This window comes from Scleropages formosus, chromosome 19, assembly GCF_900964775.1.
Source record: "Scleropages formosus chromosome 19, fSclFor1.1, whole genome shotgun sequence".
In the NCBI taxonomy this organism is placed as follows: Eukaryota; Metazoa; Chordata; class Actinopteri; order Osteoglossiformes; family Osteoglossidae; genus Scleropages; species Scleropages formosus.
Window position 1 is genome coordinate 12,734,144 of NC_041824.1, and position 22,973 is coordinate 12,757,116.

The 22,973-nt window shown below is 43.3% G+C and overlaps 1 protein-coding gene across 1 annotated transcript in view; it reads right to left on the reverse strand.

Moving 5' to 3' along the window:
- Nucleotides 1-22,973, reverse strand: part of LOC108939351 (N-terminal EF-hand calcium-binding protein 1-like) — a 43,406-nt gene that overhangs the window by 13,193 nt on the left and 7,240 nt on the right. Inside the window, exons 2-5 of the mRNA XM_018760619.2 lie at nt 15,396-15,420; nt 6,232-6,340; nt 3,774-3,799; nt 1,698-1,795 (exon numbers count right to left, since the gene is read on the reverse strand). Coding sequence (XP_018616135.1) covers nt 1,698-1,795; nt 3,774-3,799; nt 6,232-6,340; nt 15,396-15,420 — 258 coding nt within the window. The remainder of the gene's footprint in view (nt 1-1,697; nt 1,796-3,773; nt 3,800-6,231; nt 6,341-15,395; nt 15,421-22,973) is intronic.

Sequence of the window (22,973 nt, forward strand, 5' to 3'; positions counted from 1 at the left end):
AGTCCCAAGGTTTCTGCTGAATTTGTTTTAACACAGTTACTCTTACTCCTGTTTTCCTAAGCAAAACTAATGTCCTCAGAACTCTATTATTACTCCTTCTTCTTTTATGTTTTTCTGCCATTGGCCTGATGATCACGTAGACATCATGTCTTTACTTGAAGCTACAGCCCAACTGCAGAGCAAACCATAATGGGAGCTATGGCTAGGGGGCCATGGCGTGTCATGTGGTCACATAACTTGGGGGTTTGTTAGTGGCTGTTATTGTCCTCCTCTTGCCCCTCCAGGGCCATGTGTTCAAGGTCTGACTTTGCCTCTCCCTGCCCCCCAAACAGGAAAAAAAAAACAAAAAAAAAAAACAGTACAACGTCCTGGCTAATGATGTAACTTCGGGCACAAGAGACAAGATGATTTCAAAATTATGCTTGCTTGTCATCCCCATATATCATCGCCAGAGCAGGCACTGCTGGAGTACATCCTCGCTACAGCAGCCTTTGCTCTTCAGCCAGTTGTGAGAAACTGCTTTTATACGGTGGCTCATTTCATATGAGAAATGCGAGCTGAGGTGCTCAGAAGGAACGTGTGAAACAACTGGGACATCAGATCACGATTAAGGGCCACAGCTTTATTCTACTGTCCTTCACACATCTGCTGAGAAACAACAGCAATTAGAGTCTTGTGATCCCTGCCTTGGACTGACCCCGAGTAGCAGGGTGCCGTTATAGGCGAACTCTTAAAGCGGACAGTGTTAATGAGGAAGGAGGGAAGTGGACCATCAGCGCTGACACTGAGTCCATTTGACAGGGAGAATTAAAACCTTGTTACACACAATGATCACAGCAGAGCTTACACAGAGAGCCCGCATGTACAGTCCTTGGAAGCACATATCGATGAGGACAAACGGGTGTCAAGAACCAGGAGCCAATCACAGACATCAAGCTCATCTCCACAGAACATACAGAGGCAGCTGAAGTCTTGCCAAATAACGGATGTCCAGAGTCGAACCATCCCGTAGCCCTTTTTCAGCTAAGTGCCACTAAGCGCCGCACGGCTCCAGTAATATGAGCTAATAAAGCTGTTCAGTTTTTTCACAGAAGTATCACTGCTCATCCCCCCGGCTGCTGAAGAGTGTTGGACTCTTGGTCACCTGGGGACCAGAACAGACACGTGTACTGAGAGCTGAAGTCAATGGGAGAGAGGTGAGCCCCATGTGCTTCCACCCCCGTGAGATAAGTGTCACTGCCCCGATATCAGTGTAGTCAATTCAAGGCCTTACGGCCAACAGGGACTAAAATATTACATTTACATTTATAGATTTAGCAGATGCTTTTCTCCAAAGCGACGTACATCTCAGCAAAGAATGAGCTTCCCTCCCAACCGTCCCAGAGAGACTGATGCAGAGGTGCTGCCTGCTCTGCGCTGTCGAGCCGACGCATCGCAGCAAGCTGAGCACCGTCTTTGGGCAGCCCTTTCTGCTGCTGCTCTCCTTTTCATTCTCTAATCACTTTTCTCTCCGCAGCAAGATCTCATGCGAGAGCTGGCCTGCTTCCAGAGGGAAGTGAAATAAACAAAAGAAAACACAGAGCTTCTGAATCATCTGGAAGTGTCTGGAGCTCCACATGCTTGTGACTGTTTTGTTCTTTGTCTTGGGGCAATATTCTCGTGTGTAGGAGGACGGGGGAGCTGGATGCCATACATACCTCTTTTGTTTTGTCCATTGCCTTCAGAATGGCAATGTTAAGCTTCTCCAAAGCTGACAGAACATTCAGGTACTCCCCCAGGTGCTGGGAAAAGTAATCTGAAACAAAACATGAAATAAGTAGAAATTAGGTGCTCCCAGCACTGATATCTAATGTGATGTGTGCTGTGAGTGATGGTTCCTGTTTTTGCCTGGAGTTGGTTTGATTTATACACCCATCAGTTACCACTTTCTGTGAGTTACTGTGATGATGAATTTGTGTCCCTCAATATTACATTAATAGAAAAACTGTTTGTAATCGGGGGGTGCGGTGGCGTAGTGGGTTGGACCGGGTCCTGCTCTCCAGTGGGCCTGGGGTTCGAGTCCTGCTTGGGGTGCGTTGTGTCGGACTGGCGTCCGGTTCTGGGTGTGTCCCCCCCCCCAGCCTTACACCCTGTGTTGCCGGGTTAGGCTCTGGCTCCCTGCGACCCCGCATGGGACAAGCAGTTCAGACAGTGTGTGTGTTTGTAATCAAAAACCATTGAAAGGACAATAATATTGTTTTGGCAGAAGGAAATTTTGCTCTTGGTGATTAGGGAGAGAAGTGAGAATGGCAATTTAATCCTGCAGTAACCAGTTCTATAACTGAATAAGACAAATGTCAGACAGGCACCTCTAAGAATCCGTTGATTTTCAAAATTTCATATTACGGTAACAGGAAAAAAAAAGCTTTCAGGTTTTCCCACTTCTATTTGAGATGCATGGTTTGTTGTTATCCCTAAATTTTTGGGATTTGGTGTTTGGTGTTCACTTTTGGTAACCTGCTATTCTATGTACGATTAGTCTGAAACGGGTTCTGCAGTGGTATAAAAAACCAGCCTTCACTGCTGAACATCACTTCATCCATCACTGCGTTAATCAAAGCCAATTGCAGAGTGAAATGACTCCTAGGTGGATATTATTTACACAATTGGAACCCCGCACTCTGAGCAATGACCTACTTCTCCTCCTCGGTTTATTCGCCTTTGTTGAGCCTGATGTTCCACATAATTGGCTTTAAGAGACTGGTTCGGTACTTTAAAGGAGAAGTCATCTGTAGTGGATGCTAATGAAGGCTCACGCAGCATGCATGTACAATGACACGGCTCACGGATCTTCTGCGAGGACCTGTCACACGTCCAGAACAGAAGGGTAAATTGTTCATCTTTGTGCAAAAACTAAACTTAGACACTCTGGTTCCAGTGTGGCATTTGGACATTGCAGCTGGGGAACTTGCAGGGCATCCCGAGGGACACACACGAACACTACAGCATCATTACGGTAACCTCTCAGGCAACACAGCTTTTAATGGCAACGCGCATTGCATAAGACAGCGTTGCTTGTAAGTCAGTCCCCCATCTCCCAGAACAGAAGAAAAGCTTAGTCAAAACCTCTCCACGGATGTTTTCTTCTCCCCTAACAAGGAAAATGTTACATAAGCAATAACAAATTGAAGGTCTTTTGATTGCGGGAGGAGACCATTGTGAACGCTGGGCAAACACACACTGAAAGGGGACCAAGGTTGCGTTCCCTCGCTTTGTCCAGACCCAGCGAGAAAGCTCTACTTGGTGCGCCACCGTGTCCTGCTGCTTTCTGTTCCTTCTTGCGTTGACTCATCGCACTGTGTCACTCTTCAGCACTCTGGACACTGGTGGTGACCTCATCAGGCAGCATGTCCCTCTCACTAAACCTGCTGCTGCATTGGGAATGAAGCCTGCCAAGGTCAGTGCTGCCCTCCAGTACTGTCAAACACACTCTATGTGACTCCTGCATCATCTGCATTGACTACATGTCACTTGCACGAAGGGAAAAACTCAGAAGCTCAACATAACTGACAAATACTGTGATCTTGAAGCTGCTGCCATGAATGATAAAAATAATAAACCAAAAAAACCCCTGAAAGTACAGCCCATTTATTAATGATTTATGCTCATAGCCTATATTTTTATAAACAAGAACAACCAAATATAGTATAATAAGCATGTGCTTGTGATATGTGTTCCTGACCTTTTCAATGAAAAAAGAGCACAGTGGATCAGATTATTAAAGATAGATTTACCTGACAGTTTCTCTGTGTCCAGGTTGCTGAAATAAACAGCAAAAAGAGAAAAGAAGATAGACAGTTAAATGAAGCCAACGCAGTCTGTGGACCTTAATGGTGTGATGTGGGAAGGGATGTGTGTGTGTGGAAAAAAGCCTTGAGATGGGCTTCAACTGAAATTTCACAATGAGGAAAGAGGGTGAAACAGGTTTGGTTCTCCAGTCTGTCAAAACCCTGCCGAGAAGAGGAATGCAGGAATCTTCTTCAATACTACAAATTATCATCTGTGTTTATTTGCTGATGTTCACCAAATTATATAGCGCCTTGCAAAAGTATACACACCACTTGAAAGCTATCAATGCTGTCCGGGTCACAAATTAGACTTACAAATATTTTTCCAGTTTTGACCTTTTTTTATTGTGAACTCATGCCCTTAACACTAAATTGTAAAAGCCAAAATCAGTTTTTTGTTTGCTGATATTTTAAAGAAAATGAAAAACTGAGATTCAAACTTGTTTGAAACTGTTCACCTTGGTTGTATACGGCTTCTGCAAAGGTTTCATCGTAAGCTGCAGAACTGCTGGAGAAGAGGGGAGTTTTACTTTTAGTCCTGTGGAAACTGAAGGAGATAACTGATCCAACAGTTTTATTCTGTTGTGAAGGAAAACGCACTAAAGCACAAACGTGTTTTATTTATGGTAAGTGTTATTGGTTCCACAGTTTATGAAAAAAATGGGGTCAGTACCATTTCTGCTACCTCTTGGGCAGTCAGTGGGAAACCAAAGTAGGTTGTCAGGAAAGAATTCCTTCACTTGGAGGTTTTTCTTGATTTCAAGCAGCTCTTAGGTATTTCAGTCACCACAGGAGATGTGATGTGATGATGTTGCCCTTCTACTTGTATTCAATTGTAGCGAGTCCAGCGGGAACAAGCTGGGTAGGCTACAAAACACAACACATGCTCAGAGAGACAGACACATCCATCACACATGTACGCACACACAGATACATGCAGATAAACACGCAAACAAGCACACATGCAAAGAAAAATGCACTTACACAAAACACATGCATACATACATGCATAAGCAAATTGATACAGAAACATGCACATAGAGTGAAATACATAAATACCACACACATCCATACAAACATGCCAGTTTCTCGGCCAAACTCAGACACACACACACACACACACACACACACCAACAGTGTTGCTCTGCTACTTTCCCTTAGTCTTTGTAGCTGAGGAACTTGCAGGGCATCCCGAGGGACACACACGAACACTACAGCATCATTACGGTAACCTCTCAGGCAACACAGCTTTTAATGGCAACGCGCATTGCATAAGACAGCGTTGCTTGTAAGTCCGTCCCCCACCTCCCAGAACAGAAGAAAAGCTTATTCAAAACCTCTCCACAGATGTTTTTTTCTCCTCTAACAAGGAAAATGTTACATAAGCAATAAAAAATTAACAATATGTTGTAACATAATAAAGTGCTGCATTCATCGATTTTCTTCATGTAATGGCTTTCAGGCTCTGATTTTGGAGTAAACACGGGTCTTTGTTTACAGGTCAATCGATTTGCCTCCGTGGGCCTTCAAGTAGCTACATGGACGTTCCTTCTTTATGGCAACAAATTGAAAACACATTGAAAACACTGCAGAGTGTACTGGCTATTTAATGATCTTTTAAATGGCCATCATGGTGCCTAAGGCCTACAGCTATAAAATGTCCTCCCTGGTCAAGGTTATCATCATTTTAATGTACAAAATGCATCATTTGTCATGAAGCAGCTTCATGAGACCCTCAATCCTATTAACCGGGCAGAAAACTCATTCAGTTTGCTTTTGAAAGGCTTTTGTTATGCTCATTGTGTGTGTATATATACATATAAGAGTATGGGCAGTGTTTAAAGAACGACAACAACACTTTGCCAGTTTCACTTCTCAGTTATGTGTGATGCTAACAAACAAGGGTAGCCCTTTGTATACCATACACTGTCACCTTGGGTATGGAAATCGAAAAGGGAGAGGATCCCTTGCTCTGAATTTCCTTCTCAGCTCCTTAGCACCAAGACCTGTGAAAAGGTACAGGAGAGATTGGCCCCACAGTGCCCACCCCCCCCCCCCCAACTTCTTTGAGTAGCCCACTCTTTTTTTTTTGTTCTCCTTGGACATCCTGGATGGAAGTGCAATCATGTTCAGTTGGGTTCTCAGACATCTATGCTCCTGTATCGGTTCCATGGTTCAGTAAGAACACAGACAAAACACTTACGTAGAGATGTGTGAGTGTACCCACCCAACACACTCTATTTGCCCTACTTAGTTATACATCTGACAGACCCCGATTTTCTTCTCTTGATTAAATATTCACGGATGCTGCTGAAATATTGATACTGTGGCGCCCCATGCAACACGCTCTGAGGGGAGTGTGAGTAGGGTGGGAAGGGCATTGGGGGCAAGCGCAGTGACTCACTTGGACTGGTGTCGGTCTATAGAGTAGAAGAGCTCCTGCAGCTCCTCTGTGGTCAGGATGCCGTCTGCAAAGTACGTCTTGAACTCCTCAAAGGACAGCTTTCCATCGTCTGGAAGGAGAGACACAAGAAGTTACCAGCAGTGACATTCCTTCCACTTGTCTTCCACAGGAGACCAGTACGGAGTGGCTGCAGAGGTCTGTTACAACTAATTTAATACATGCGACCCCACTTATTTCTCTTTCTCCTCACTTTTATATTTGATGTCTGTTAAAGGTTTACAAATCATGTTATGAAAAAACTGTCAGATAAGTCATGTGCTAAGTTCGTTGTAACATAATTAATTATCATTATACTAAAAATGTTGAAATTAGAACTTGTTAAGAATCACACAGAAAATTATAAAGAAAATTACACATCAGAACATTATTCATATTTACATATATTTTTTAATGTAACCAATGAGAGAACCAGTATATTAATAAAAAGCAAAAACATACAGTGAACAGTGATACAACACAACAGTGAACGGCTGCAAAATTTAGCTCTAAGACAGGTATATGGCATATAAACATATGGCCTGCTATATAGAGCACCCAGGCTGTACGCTGACTGGGTGGGGATTTGGGCTTGGCAAAATACAGTAACTGCCGTCCCTGAAACCTTCAATTGATCCATAATCTTCAAACAAGCATTATTGCAAGCTTTTGTGCTACGGATGACCCACCTCTACGAAGTAGTTTTCAAAGTTCTATGAGTATTTAATTATATAGCTACTTTATAGCCATGACTTTTTTCAAGGGTCGGATATCTACAAACATATTGACTAACAAAGGAACAACATTGCATCTGTATACTAAACTATAGGAGTGTAGCTGGGTATAAAGTTTTCTACTATCATTTACCCACTGAAAACTGCTTTCAAAAACCCTACACACCAACTTAAAAGTAGATGTCCAAAGAAAGAGACCAAATTTAGCAAAGCAAAAGCAAATTTCACTTATTTTACACACAGTTCACATAACACAAAGCACAAGAACACTTCATTAGGCACAAATTTCATCTTTGGTGTAGAAAACAATGGCATTCGTAGCTATTAACTCAGGCCGTTGATGAGCAAAGCTCAGACCACCAGGTAAAACCAACTGAATGTTTAACTGTTCACTCGACAGTCAGAAAGTAGCACAAATATAAAGGGTTAGGAGTAATGCTTTGTTTGACCAAAATAGATTCAAGAAATGTTGACAAAAACAGAGGCAGAAGAAGCAGTAGAAACATCTTGCATGGGCTCTGGGCTACAGTGATTAACCAGGCACTTGTCCATGGTTTGTCTATGAAGGGAGCAAAGAGTCAGGCCAAAGCTGAGCTGCTTCACTGTAGCTACAATGATTCAAAAATTCAGAAATGAAAACCAGTAAGTTACATTTACTTTTGTATCTTCCACAACATGTCAGTAATGCTCTGTATAGTGAACACACTACAGGGTAAAATTATGGTAGCCACCTGCAGTAGAACTGACCAAGTCAGTTTGACAGCAATCAACCATATTTTCCAAAGACACAGAATGCAGATGAAACAAGTCAACTGAGTCGTACTGGAAAGAAACAGTGAAGGAACTGCGATGCCAATATGTGTAATTACAGTTTTTCCCAATCAATCACACAACAAAACTACTTCTATGAGCAAAGATTCCAGACCACTCTATCAGCCCCTCAAAAACCATTAACAGTACTTTTTCACGCAAGTTGCAGATCTGTTGCACCTTTCACACAAAACTACACAGTGAAATCCCTATCTAAAGCACAGGTTGCACTCTGTGGTCATTTGGAGAGCAGGAGCACTCAGTACGGTGAACTCAAGTCATCAGAACCTCAACTCAATGAGCACAGAGCTCTCCATGTATAAACACAAAGAAGCAAAACTGTTCACAGACCAGTCAGACCCTCAGCGTGACTGCGGTAAACTGGGCTACAGGTGCATTCATATGCTTTGGAATAATGGATTCCAACAGTGCTGGAAGAGCTGAAAGAGGAAGATGACAACAGAGGGGAGGTAGAAGAGGAAGATGAATGACAAGGAAAACATATAGCCTGGGCTGACACAGCATGTGATATGAATGAAGAATGGTGGCCTGACCCAGTCCAGAGACATGATGTTGAGGGACTATAGTGAAGTCATGATTATTCTTTCTATGTGTGCCAACTGTTATTTTGCATTGTTGTCTACTGTACTTGGGAGTTATTTTCATATTAAGACGTATATGAAAGAACTGACAGGAGCTGCATGAAGAGATTTGTTTCTATGGTAACATCATACCTAACATCCATCAGCTCCAAGGGTGGGGTGTGCTGAGCATTTCACCCAACACCACTAGGAGCTTCTCTTATTATTTTATACATTGTTTTGAGAAAACCTCCTCTTTCTGCACCCCTTTCATTTGATATATCTTACCCTTAAATAGCTGCACATTGGCCATTTACCATGGGCATCCAGGGAGTCTCATTCACTAAAATTCACAGAATTAAGATGACAAACACTAAATGAAGATTTGACAGGAGCAATATTGTATAATCAGACAGAGTCATTGCTATAAGTGAGCTGAGGATTTTGGCGACTCCATCAATGAGTTCAATAATAACTCAAGCACTTAGCTCGTTTGACAAACTGCGGGTTTCTGGAAAATGAGAACAGAGCAGTTTGATGTTTGGGCCAGGTGCACTTTGACTGGCTGCCAGTGTATCGCCGGGATTTATGTCTGTCCCTGCAGGCCTGTGCACAGTTCTGCAAGCAGAGTGTGGTGGTGGTGCATGGGGCTCCATTGACTCCACGTGCTCAGGAAATCAGACCCACCACATTCCTCCTTCACATTTACACAATATGTGGGAGGAGAAAATAAATGGTGTCCCAGACATGTTCTACCACATTCCAGTACCCGCCGTACACCATGGCATCCAATCTGCGTTGGCATTCCGATGAGTTCCAGGTGAGCATTTAAATGCTGGCTGTTTTCCTTCATTTCAGTTTCATGCAAAGCTGATCTGAATTTTTAATTAGTTGCACCGCGGCCCAGATTATGCATAATACACACTACCCCTGCTCCCATTAGATTCACAAGAACGCAAACATAATTATCCCAAAGCTAATTGACTCTTTGGAACAAGGTAAAAACATGTCACAGGCTTCTGTACATTAGCATATCATATATGTGTGGATGCAATGTTTTCAAACAAACAAGTGTTTCAGTGATTTAGTTCTCTGGAACTAATTTTGAGCCCCTCCTTCGCTCAAAAACTACCCTAGCTGCCACAGCAAATTTGCAGTAGAAAATGTGAAATTGCTATCTATCTACCCAGACAAAAATCAACCAGGAGGCATCAAAAAAAAAAAAAAAAAAACGAATTCATAGACCATAGTCAATTTCTATTCTCTGCTCCAGTGATTTGTAAATGTTCACGTAAAATTCCCCTGATTAGGGCCTGTTTCGTGCATCAGTCCAGGCGAATCTGAATATGAATCTGGACATTTCAGTTTTTCAGTCCTTTAAACTGTAATTTTGTTGGTTGTGATGAAAAAGGACTAGACTGGGTCCCCTACTTACAAATTTAATTGGGACCCAGACCTGGTTTGTCACGTAAAAAAGTCTGTTAGCCGAATGTGACACGGAACTGGCGAGGGGCCCCTCATCAGTTCTATATGCAGCTACCGATGTGACGTGTGATGGCAAAAAGAGTGATATTGGACAAACCGGCTGTGCGATGAGAGTCACGTGTCTGTACCCGTGTGTAACGGGTGTTGGTGAAATACACTTTTGTTTCCTCTGAGATGTATGTCATTTTGGAGAAAAGCATCGGCTAAACTAATAACTGCAAATATAAACGTCAGCAACACGAGAGCTCTGCGTGGTGTGAAGCGATGTTTTTTGGACTCTCTCTCTCTCTTTCTCTGGGATGCCTTGTGCACACCCCTACGCATTCTCAATCCCGGGGCTGGATATATATGGCCAATTATAAATAAGAAACAAAAAATACAGAATCATGGTAAGAGCTAGAGCAGAGTGCTGACATCTTAAGGCAGCTCTTACTACTTGCAATCGCTATCTGTTGGTGAATTAGGTGAATCTTTGATATGTTTTTAATAGGTATGCTAGCTCTATTTATTACAAAAACCTCCCAAAAAAGTCTGCAATGCCTAAAAGTAATTACTCAACAGTTTTTAAGTTGAGGCCCAACTGCATATCAATTTAATTAACGTTATAATTAATCCATAGGGGAGCTGAACTTGTGCAAACTGATGTGAATCTGCCAGCAAAGGCTGCTACTATTGAGAGGGGTACGCAAAGCATCTCAGTACGATGGCTAAGGTGGCAAAGAAAAATCTGGAGCTTTGATTTGCTGAGAAAAGCAAGACAAGTGAATTCCATCTGATAAAGAAGTGATTCCCATCTGATAAACGTTTTTCTTCAGCAATAACATTCAAAGAGAAGACTTCTAAACAACAAAAAATGACAAATGGAAATCATGGATCATCTGACTCAACAGTGCTTCCGTGCTCAGTGTAATCTTCAGAGAGGATGTTCTTTCAGGTTTCGGGAGAGACCTGTGTTCTAGCCATGGGTAGCGTGTGCAGTATTGCATGGTGCTCTTGTGAATTCAGGTGCTCTTCAAAACAAGGCAGATGCTCAAAGTTGTCCACTGAGTGCTGGTGAACAATGTGAATCAGGACAGTTCAGATCTGTTTTGTAGATATAGGTATGAAACACTGTAACTGTGACCAAAATGCAGTTCAAATACTATGAGGTCACTTTTAATGGAAGTACTTTTGAACCAGAATTCCTTCAGTAAAACATAGGGAAGCATTACCCCTCCTGGGGAAGAAAGTGTTGAAAAGCATGCTGTGATGTCTAGAGGTGAAACGAACATGGATGTGTTTCACTGTAAAGTCTGGAAAAAGGAGGTAAAGTGGAATGATCTCAACACACACACTGGCTGAAACCGCTTGTCCAAAGTGGGGTCGCAGAGAACCGGAACCTAACCCGGCAACAAAGGGCGTGAGGCTGGAGGGGAAGGGGACACACCCAGGACGGGACATCAGTCCGTCACAAGACACCCCAAGCGGGACTCGAACCCCAGATCCACCAGAGAGCAGGACCCGGCCAAACCCCATGATCTCAACAGCAGACTGTAAATACAAGCACACAGTGCGATCCAGGAAACAAAGTGGATGGGGAGATGGTGGACATGGAACAAGAGAGACACTAGGAGTGTTCTTACAGTAAGTGAAACAGTGTTCCGTGATTTGACAAAGTGACGTGACCTTGAGGGGTTGGTAGACAGGACCAGGACAGGACCATGAAGGACTGGCGTAGATAGGACAGGAGTTGGGGAGTGGAACAGAAACACACTGAAGCAGCAATTAGAGAAGCAGGTCAGTGAACAAGAATCGCTAGAGAATCATAGGGAAACCAGGAAAGAGAAGAAGAATCTGCAAACTAGTGGTGTGTCTTTAACCCCTCTGTAGGGCTGGGAACTGGTTGTGAGGTTAACTGAAAACAGGTATGTTGGGTCAGTTACATGGATCTTGAGTGGTGCCTCTGGTGGACAGCTGGGATTTCACCCCCTGGGGTCGTGACACATACGAAGTGACTTGCTGCTTTTTGAGTAGTAACTAGCAGCTTGAACTGAGTAAGCAAGTGCTCTGGAGTACTACAAGAGCCTGGAGGCACAAAGAGAGCTCATGGATCATGTTGCTGTCACCCAGCTGTCATTAAAGGACATGCTCACTGGTGGGGAGGGGGTTGCTGGTCTCGGATGGGAAAAAAAACCACCATATGAAGACATCAGGGATGTCAAGAATGAATTTTGGTTCCGTAACTTCCAGACTGCATAAAGCGGCATGAATTCACTGTAAAGAGCTCAATGAATCCCAACACTTCACCATTCACAAAAGAGAAAAAAGCACTTGAAGGCTGACGATGTGGCTGCTTTGCCCACTGTGTCCGACACACCATCCAAAGAGAGTCCATGTGAGCAAGACACTTGGAGTGTACATCCATTAAATGTACCAGTCTAATGGGTTCTATTCTTTGAAAAAGAGCTTCAAAAGCAGATGCAGAATCACAAGCAGGAACCCAGTAGGAAAAGTACAGCTGTAGTCAGGAGGTGAACGAAGAGGCTTCCAAGCTCAGACAAAATTCTGCTGCTCTCAGAACGCAAACATCTCAACATCCTGCAGAGAAGCAACACTACAGGAGATGCGCCTATGATCTCGGGTCCAGAACCACTAACAAGCTGATCAGCCTGAATCTCAAATTCAGAACTCTGCCGTGTGTCAAAGATGTGCAGGTCAGCTTCATTTCATGAATGACTGCTCACATCTTGAGCTGTTCGTGCTGTCAGACCCGGGCGGGACAGCGTATGGCTGGGTGAGCGAAACCACCTGTGTCGCGGAGCCTGGAAGCTTAACGCACCGCAAAGTTCGGCTTGCTGAGAAGCGTGTGGCTTCTTGGGTACCTTATGCCAGCCTGCTGTGTGTTTCGTTGAGCAAGCAAGGAAATACTACAAAGCCACGCTGAATCTGAATTGAACCTGGTACAGTGAGGCCTGTGTTCAGACAAGAGCAGCTCAGAGGATGGAGGTGAGGAGCTGCAGCTGCACACTTTTCTGTTTCTTCCCTTCCTCCACCAACAGCAACCAATCTTCAGTGCTCCTCATTGATGCCGTTTTCAGCTTCTTACCTTACGGTCTTACAGACTTCTGATCTTCCTCATTTACTGCATTTCTCGCCGATATCAGATATCGTACTCATTTAAAATACTCTGCTCCTGAGGAGCCTACGGTTTAGCTGCACAGACCAGACTCTGTGGTCTCAGTAATTAAAGCATCTGGTCCCTGCGGTTTTCATGGCTGCAGGAGCTGAGAATATCCAGCCACATGGAGCATGACTGGGTCTGGCGATCTCTATCAAATCTGTGCTCTTCTCTCCTGTGGTCGGTCCGGCCGGTCTGGCAGGACAACTGTCAGTCTGCATCATTCCCCAATACCCCCCCCCCCCCCACTGGTTATCACAGCTGTCAGTCAGGGACAAGCAATTTGGAACCCGCTGCCATGTTTTATTCATCCTATGCCTTCTTTTATAAACTTCTTAAAAAAATGTGTTTATTTAGCTCCCTACTCCCCACAGCTGTAAAAAGAATATTCTAGAAATGTTATGACAATCTCTGAAACAAGCACATGGTCTGACACATTTAAAAACTCTAAAATAGTACTAGTGCCAACCCTTACTTTTGCCGTGCTCTGCGGTACAAAGGCCAAGTCAGAAAGGCCCGTTACGGACTTCGATGGAATCATTCATAGCCAATTTATCTTCTCGGCAGGAACAAGACATTATGAAGAACGCCGCAGCTGACGGAGAATAACTCATGTTAATTGAAAATTAACCACTATATTAAGCCAGTGAAGATACCTGCTACATATGTTAGTTGAAAGTGTAACTCAGCTCAACATTTGTCCAATACAAAGTCAAGAGAGGAGCACTCTTGAGGGGTTTTGGAAAAGGACGACCATTCCCACAGAAGGAAAAAGAGCGGGAATGCCAAGTGCTGTGACACAGCTTTCAGCACCGAGTTTCTCCATAACAGTCCTGCTCTTCACTTGCGACCCCTCGGCCACACATGAGGTGCGAGGAACCCGGTGGTGGCCTTAGAAGACCTGCCATTGTGTGACAGCGCTAATGCAATCACTACACTTCTGCCTTATAGAATGGCCCAAAGAACATGCATTGATCACCACCCTTATCAGACCATCACCAGTTTTCCACTTTAACTGTACTGAGGGTACCTTGCCTTCGCAGCCTCAAAAACTGATCTGAAAAAAAAAAAAAACGTCTCGTAGAAACCCAAACAAATGTATAAGAAAGTATCGAAATCACGATACAGGAAAATAACAGTTTGACCCAGTCACTCATTCATATTAATTAACTGTTTTAAAGAGGAATTTAATGCTGCGAGTAATATCCTGATCGTTTAACTCCTCCTTCCAGAGACTTTATGGCGCCACAGACTCAACATGTTGTAATGACCCACGTTACTGTGTTTGAGCAGGAAATGTGTTTACTGTAATTGGTTAGCTTTTGGTGACGTACGGGGAATATAAGGGGGTGATTGCGTCAAAGAGAAGAGAGCCTGGGGGCGCTAAGCAGGCTGGGAAGGCTGGCAAGACGCGCATCTCCTGGAGGAAACGGGGTCCTCGGACCGACCGAGGGCATTATTTCCCTGTGTGCCGGTGTTCAATAAAACGTTCGAGATGAACGCTGCCTCCGCGTCCTTCTTCGCCCCATCCAAACCCACAGCGCCACAATGTTACCATATAATATCCAGATTAATGCAAATTAATGGTACAAAAATGTGACAGTGTCCATAGCTGTTTTTCTGGCCACTCCTAACGTTGCTCCGCAAGGGAACCAACCCAACTGACGCTCGTTGCCCTGGATGGAGGAGTTTGTTGGATTTGAACAATGCTACAGCTGACAGCGCAGGCCATCGATGGCGCTTTAGTGCTAAAGATGTGCTGTTTTTCTGAGCGCTTCATGCTGATGACACCTAACTGGCTTCCTGCTGCAGTAATCGTGGGCTGTGTCGCTGGAGCGCTGTCGCAGATGCGTCTTCACCTCCCCTCTGCCTCTGTCTTTCGTTCGGGGAGAGGAACACGGTTTTGTGCTCTTTGTGCACTCTTTTGTGCAAAACAGGGTTTTGTGCTAAGGTGACAGTACACGTGTCCTTCTGCTGGGAATGCAGCAAACATGGAGCACATAGCAAATATGGCATTGGAGACTTAACAGCAAACATGGCATTTGGGGGCAAGGAGTGGCTTTGTTCCAGAAGACATTTCAACACCATCTGCGTTCACAAGGTCGCAGATGTGTCTTTCTCCGGCTCGAGCTGTTGGAAAAACTCGCTCACGTGATACGTGTTGCTCTTTGACTGTCAAGACACGTGAAGGGCTCGCAGGCATGTTCACCTCTGCGTTCACAGCAATCAAATCACAGCTTTTCAGAAGAACCCTCATTAATGGGACAGCTTCCATTTTCACAGCAGAAGTCTTCTTTTAACTATCTGACATGTTTGATCAGTCGCTGTTAACGTATTTGAAAAAAGAAAAACATTACTTACCATTTTTGTCAGCGCGACGAAATATCTGAAAAAAAAGAATGTTCAATTTAATTACAGCATTAAAAATGTAAAAATCTTGACTGAGGTTATTATTTGGTTGCATGGATGCAATACAGTTTACAATTACAGCTGTTTAAAAGAGAGATTATATTAATGTAAATTATGCCCATTCAATTAAATCAATATGAGTAAATATACTGTTTGACTTTTTCTTCTGGACAGAATAATAATGGACAGAATGATGCAGTCTGATGCAGAAAGAAGATTGCAGAGGCTTGTTTTAGCCTCTGTGTGTGTGTGTGTGTGTGTGTGTGTGTGTGTGTGTGTCTGCCCAGAGGAGGGATTTATCAATGAACTGTTTTTCCTAAGAAGGTCTGTGAGGAGGTTAAAGGATAATGTTCAGGGAGCACGTACAATAATCAGTGGCCTTCGTCAGTTTCTGGACCACCTTTCATGCTGGACATCGAGGGACATCCCTGCTTTATTACAATTTCACTGAAGCCGGACTGCATGTCAGAACCAGAGGCAGTCTCACTTAGTTAAAGCTTTTATCCAAGAGTGCTGCAAAAGGAAAACCTTCAGGGGGCCTCCGAAATAGACCAGCCATCAATCACAGCTGGGGGGAAGCTCATCTCAATCTTCAGCCTAATGATCATGGTGGAAGGAAGCCATGAGCCACACACTGCACTGTATTAGGTGTTTCCAGTGTAACTCAGGCCCACAAACCTGACTGCACTGAAACAGCAGCCTCAACATCGGCACCTTCAGCAACCCCTTCTCCTCCACACGGATGTACAGATCACAGGACACTTGGCCACCCGGCCACTCAAACCCATTTCGCACGCAGAGAGGCAAGAGGACATCACACAGCTCAACTGTTAGTGTCCTTTCTGTGGACCCGACAGCCTAAAATCAACACCTGCTGCAAAATATAAGCCTCTGCATCTTTTAGCAGGAAAGGTGACTGAGGACACAATGTCAAGCCCAGGCTTGACATAACATGGGTACATTTATATCTTTAGCTGATACTTTATATCTACCGTCATTTACCCATTTATACAGCTGTGTAACAGAACTGGAGCAATTTCAGGGCAAGTACATCATTCAGGGGTACTATAGAGGTTGGGATTAAACCCGCAACCTTTGGGTCCAAAGGCAACAGCACTAAACACTACACTACCAGCAGTCCTTACTGATAGCACTGCTTACAAAATTCACATGTTCCAAACGGACTGGTGAGCAGACCCAATCATAATACATTTCCATATTAAACATATTCCATTTTTGTGCACATGTGATGTGGTTATATTTAAATCATGAAAGCCTTGCCGCAAGGATGTTAACAAGCAATACGAGGGGTAGCAATTACCCATTCAGCAGGGGGCATTTAACAGACAATGGCTGTCCACACTGAACATGCATTATTTTTGCCTGTTTCTGATCATTTCTCTTCAGGCAGCATCATCGGAGGTTTGCATATCACAGGATGCATGACCCACATAATGACATAAATATAATTTTCCTCTATAAACCTGCCTGCATTGCAATGTAAAATCAAAGACAACATCATTATTTTTGAAATATTAACTAAAAGGCTGAAGGTGTATGGTTTGGCCTCATAAAAAAAAAAAACATCATGTCCTCATGTTGTAAACTACTGTACTTGTGCACTGGGTAGAAAAATGATTTTTTTCTCAGCATTAACATATATTCTACAAGCAGTGGGGGACTAGGGTGGGCACAGCCCCCTCTCATTTTTCTCTTCCCCCCTAAGTACATGGCAAGCAGTTCATATAAATGCAATTTTTTTTTACTCTACCTCATATCCTTCCCCCTGAACCAGTAACAAAAATTAATTTCTAGTGCAAAGTCAATAATGTAACTTCCAATATTAGAGTACATACATTTATGTACCAACTTATACAGCTGGCCATTTTTTATTAGAGCAGTTCAGGGTACCTTGCTCAAGGGTAATAGAGTAAGAAGTTGGATTTGGACCTGCAACCACAAAGTCCAGAGGCAGTGGCTCTAACCACCGCACCACCTACTGCCCTGGATTTTTTGCATTGGCTAATTTGGCTATTTCAATCACAAAAAATTAGGGCCATAAGGACAGCTGGTAGTGTAGTGATCAGAGCTGCTGCCTTTGGACCTAAAGGTTACAGGTTTGAGCCTCACCTCCAGCTGTAGTACCCTTGAGCAAGGTACTTACCTTCAATTGCTCTAGTAAAATTGCCCAGCTTTATAAATGGGTAAATACAGTAATTGTAGGCAGATGAACACTATAAGCTGTTGTGGAAAAAAAGCATCAGCTAAATGAATAAATGTAAAATTGGCAGTGTGTTGTCTGAAGCCATGATTTCACACACAGTGAATAATGAAGCATCAAGCAGGACAGTTAAAAACGTAACATGTTGACTCTGTTTTCATTTATCTCTCATTTCACTTTTCAACTTCCCCCCCGAATTCAGTATGTGTTATGAATGAACTAAAATTAATCAAATTAATCCAATTTTTATGGTTTTTAAAGTAAAACATCATACACTGAGGCCATGGTCCCTTAAAACATATTATCTCTTTTTCCCTCCATTTTCTCTTCATCAGATTGCACTGCATTTACATTATATGATGTTTTGAATAATTGAATCCCATTTCTAAAACCTTTAAATTTGACCTTTATATTTAAAATGAGCTCTTTCTTCTGTAAAATTCCGTTAGAAACTTGGCGCCCAGGTTATTTCCTTTACCCCTGCACTACTGCAAACCCAGACTTTCTTCTTCCATAAAAGTTTTTGCTAAAAAATAAGATTTTCAGGTTTTCTAATCTGACAAATTAAAGGCATGCCCTCTCCCCGTCAGGTTTCACTCCTCTAAATCAAAGCAGCCTAGAACCCAGGCCACGAATCTCCTATCACCCTGCATGTTCTAACTCCAGGACTGAAAGTCAAAGCAACAAAAAAAAACATACAATAATAAGCAAAACATAGAAACCACTGCAACAAATCCATCTGGATTCTGATATCACAGACTGTACTATCTTCAAGGCATCACTTTTTTAGCCAGGTTAGTCAGGTACATGGTTTATAGCAGTTATTCAGATCGAAAAGATACCAGAGCTTTTAGCATTCGACATGAGAAGGACAAGGTGTTACATTCCATGCGCTTATACCAAAAGCTGTACAAAAGTACAATAGTGAAATATACAAAAGCTTAGTATTAACAAAAGTAAATTATGTAATTGTGCATCTTGGAAATCAAATTAGCATATATTTTCAGTGACAGTAATTGTATGCAATGACTGTGTTATCAGTTTTATGGCTCTAACACTGCAAAAGCAATGGGAGACACGTGAGAGAAAAAAAGGTTAGAAAGCACACGGGGAAGGCATTTAAACAACTTTCTCCTTCCCGATCTAAAAGTTTGAGCTATCACAATCTATGAATTAATTATTAAAGTACAATGAAGGCTTGGGAACAGGCCAAGTAAACGCGAGAGTTGTTTCTCAGACGAGATAAGGTAGAAAAATTGTGATATATAGACCTTAAAATTGCATAAATACACTCCACAGAACATGTTGAAAGAAAAATGACGAGGGGAAAAGATCTGTACCCAAAAATCAATCTCAGAACTCATAAAATCTCATTAAACCCAGATTACTGTAGCTTTGACACCGGTGGCACTTAACTGGAAGGTACAATTGTTTCTTTAAATGAAGATAAGCGATGGCACTGTGCCACTTCTATCACAAGAATACACACACAAATAACAGACACAAAGAGCCTCTGGGAAAACGAGCAGAATTCAAACACTCCAGCGCACTCGACCAACATGACCGAAAGCACGGCAGAAGTGCTCAGAACAGCACAGCGGTGCTAAGTGACCGCATGTGACACTTTTCTCAGGCTCAGGGTATCAATAGTGCATTGTCAGATTTTTTTTTTTTTGTAAAATTTCACTGTGAGAGAATGTGGGTTCAATGCCCGCTCAGTCTTTGTGGAGTCTGCGTGGGTTTCATCCGGGTGCTCCGGTCTCTTCTCACGGCACGAAGACATACGGTTCAGATGGACTGGTGGTACTAAATTGCTGGTAACTTCTGGTGAACTGGTGAAACTAAACACTGGCCATAGGTGGACATGGAGCAGTTAGATAGCTCTCACCAGATGATAGTTTGGGTCTCTCTGGTGGTGTCATTACGCAAGTGAATCGTGAAGGCACCACGACACTCACGTCGGGTCAGGTGCTTGAATGGTCTCGGACCCTCAGTCATGAGGATGGCACCTAGCGTAGCACAGCCCTATCCTGTGAAGGGAGTGGTTTGAAGCAGGTGATGACAATAGTAACAGAAGGCCAGGCAACGTGCAGGTGTTGGGGTGCTGAGACACACTAGAACATTCTGCATGTCCACAACGCATGGACACGCTGTCTGGAGGACGTCCCACTCCTTGTAGCACTGAAAACAGGCTGCCTGCTCAAAATCGGAAAGCAATGCAGTTGTGAGCTCTGACTTACCCAAGATGCCCCCCCAGGTTCCAGGAAGTTTAATGTGACAGCCCCAAATTTGTGTTTCATTCCATTGATTACTGTTGATAATTGATTCCATTGATTACTATGGATAATCTTTTTAATCCCCTTCACGTCACTGTTCAAAATGTTACTGAGTCCATGAAGGAGGACTGTTCTTCTTTTACTCAAATAGGGTAACCTGTGTTCTTCAGGCAGTCTGAAAACTGCTCTCCCTCAAAGTTTCATACGGCGATCCCTGCGTCATGGGAAATGCTGGATGGTCGGGTCCCTGGTGTCTCAGAGAGCTGTTGACTGTTCTGCCATCGTGGACACAGCTGCCCAGGGGACATGTCCCTGTCATGCTGTACGCTCCTCCTCCGTGTGCCACTGTCATCGGCACTGCTGGGTTCTGTATGCCCCCTCTGGCCCCCCGGCAGCCTTCAAGCAAGTTTAATGGGTCGCTTGTCTGTCTTCAGGCAGAGACGGATAAGGAAATCATCGCTCGGCTTGACACGTACACATAACTCATTAAGAGCATAACAGATTTACTCTTCTTTTTTTTCTTTTTTTTTTTTACTTAATGTACCATTTTTAGATCCATTCCTCAGGAGAGTCTGATTCCAAAGTAGCTTGAAGAAAATTCACAGCTGGTCACAAAGCGCTCACATTCAACGAGTTAAAATTATACATATTTAATACAAAAATGTTTGAATGGAAATATGTAATATTTTAGATGCAAATAATTAAGATTTTAGTAGTATTTGGGCAGGCTCTGTGCCCAGTGCTTCCAGGATAGGCTCCAGACCATCATGAGCCTGATCAGGACAAGCAATTATTGAAACTGGATGGATGGATGAGAGTGAGTGGAAGATTATAGAAAAAGGAGGAATCTATAGGCTTCTAACAGAAGGCTGATATGTGTAGTTTACATAGTTTACAACAGAACAGGTATTTCTCTTGAAGTCGTATTTTAATTGACTGGGGGAGTATTGGGATTTTTGTTAAATTAACTTTCTGTTGCCTTGTGTCATTTATGAGATATGTTCATGAATCATTCCAATAAGTAACAGTGCAATTTGAGGTAATTTTACCTTCTCAAAATAATTGTGAAGTTTTCTCATAACGGACAGTTGACAGCCAATACAACTGATAAAGGCCACATAAAAGCGCAATGATGTCACGTGTCAGCAGCGGTTGTGTGGTCCCAGTTTAGAGCATGCACGCACCCTGGGTTTACTCCTCAGACAAGCGCTTCCATGCGTGAGTCACCCAGCACAGCTGCGCCCGACTTGTATCCATGTCGACATGCTGTCTTTTTTATAGCCTCCCCTACTATGGTGTCACTGTCAACATCATTCTTTAAAATATTTCTGATACAGAATCACATTAAATCATATTCCAATTTGAGGAGATGCCATCATGCAGCATGATGTATATTGTTTATCAATATATACAATATGTTGTTATGCCGGTGCCTTTGACTAAGGTTAGCCTATTCATCAAAAGCCCCACATCTTGGGGGGCTGAAAGTCAGAAACCCCACAGAAAATCACACAGACCAAGTGGGTGCTATGAAAGCACTGTCAAAATGAGGTGAGAAAGAAGAACGTCCACAGAAAGTGCTACTTCTGGATTGACATCGCACAAATATGCCCAAAGTGACCTGGATGTTGGCTTGTTTGCCCCCAGTGATTGGAGCCCTGGTGTCACGCTATTTCTATTTTCTGCTTCTTAAACTAGTTTATAGTAAATCCATCATTAGAGCAAATGGAAGGGCCATCGAGCCACCTGGGATGATCATGTATTCTCGCCTTAACTCTGGCAGCTTCTCACACACCAACACACTTGGGTCCCACTGACATGAATCTCTGTGGAGCGGAGCCCTAGCCGACACACACCGGCAGCCCACGGCACAACCACAGCGCTCTAGGGGCGTAGCTATTTTAGGGATGTGTCATGGGGATCTGGATCACTGGATTACGCTGGAAGCCCAAAGGGGCTCCACACAGCTCCCTCTGCTTCAAGGCTGGTCAAGGGTGGACTCATGTGCTGAAGCTGAGCACCCAAGAGATGAGTGAGACCTCATTCTGAACTAGAGATGGACGGAATCTCGATTCCTTCTGTACGATAACCCATTTTAAACTTTATATCTTTGTATCATACAAAGTGCTCCATCCTTGGAGCTTTGCAAGGATGGCACAGATGTGTGAATATAAACTGAATCAGCTGCTGCTCACAAAAGGTCTTTTAAATAACATTTTCCCCTAAGCACGGAGTGGCTTTCCAAAGTTCTGCCGCCGCAGTCTGTCCTCCTTCCACTGAGAAATAGACAATCTGCAGAGCGCAGCCATAAACGGGGGGTTGTTTGCTTCATTTTACAAGAAGCTCATAACACAATACACTTCACATAGACATTATGCAAAGCAGCCTATATAGCCACACATGCTGCTCTTGCAGGACAGATGATGGACGCACATTTATACACCATTCATCAACCATTCATACACCATCTGTACACCTTACGACGTCCCTGTTTAGTTTCCAGGCATTTTATCACATTACATTTGTACCGAACATTCATTCTCTCCAGTTATTCCAAACAGAGATGACTTACACAGCATAGGGTTCAGGGGAATGGGCAAAGAGCAAGAAAAAAATGGAATTATTGCAAATGATCTCTGTCCATTTTACAAACAAATGCAGATAGTGTCACAAGGGGAAAGGGGTGTGCTGTTAATAAGCTGAGACAGTGAGTGGCACACTACCGTTGTACATACTGTATGTGCAAAGGACCCACTCCACTTTTACTCAAATATATACCTGGCTGCCTTAATAGATCACATGTGAAATAATACATATTCAAAAACAGGCATATTAAAGGATAAATGGGCTCTTAAAGAGCATTCCAGATACTTTTCCATCGCCTGCAATGCAATCTGTAATAATTAATGTAATACACACACACACACACACACACACACACACACACACACACACACATCGTCTGAACCGCTTGTCCCATACGGGGTCGCGGGAAGCCAGAGCCTAACCCGGCGTATGGCTGGAGGGGGAGGG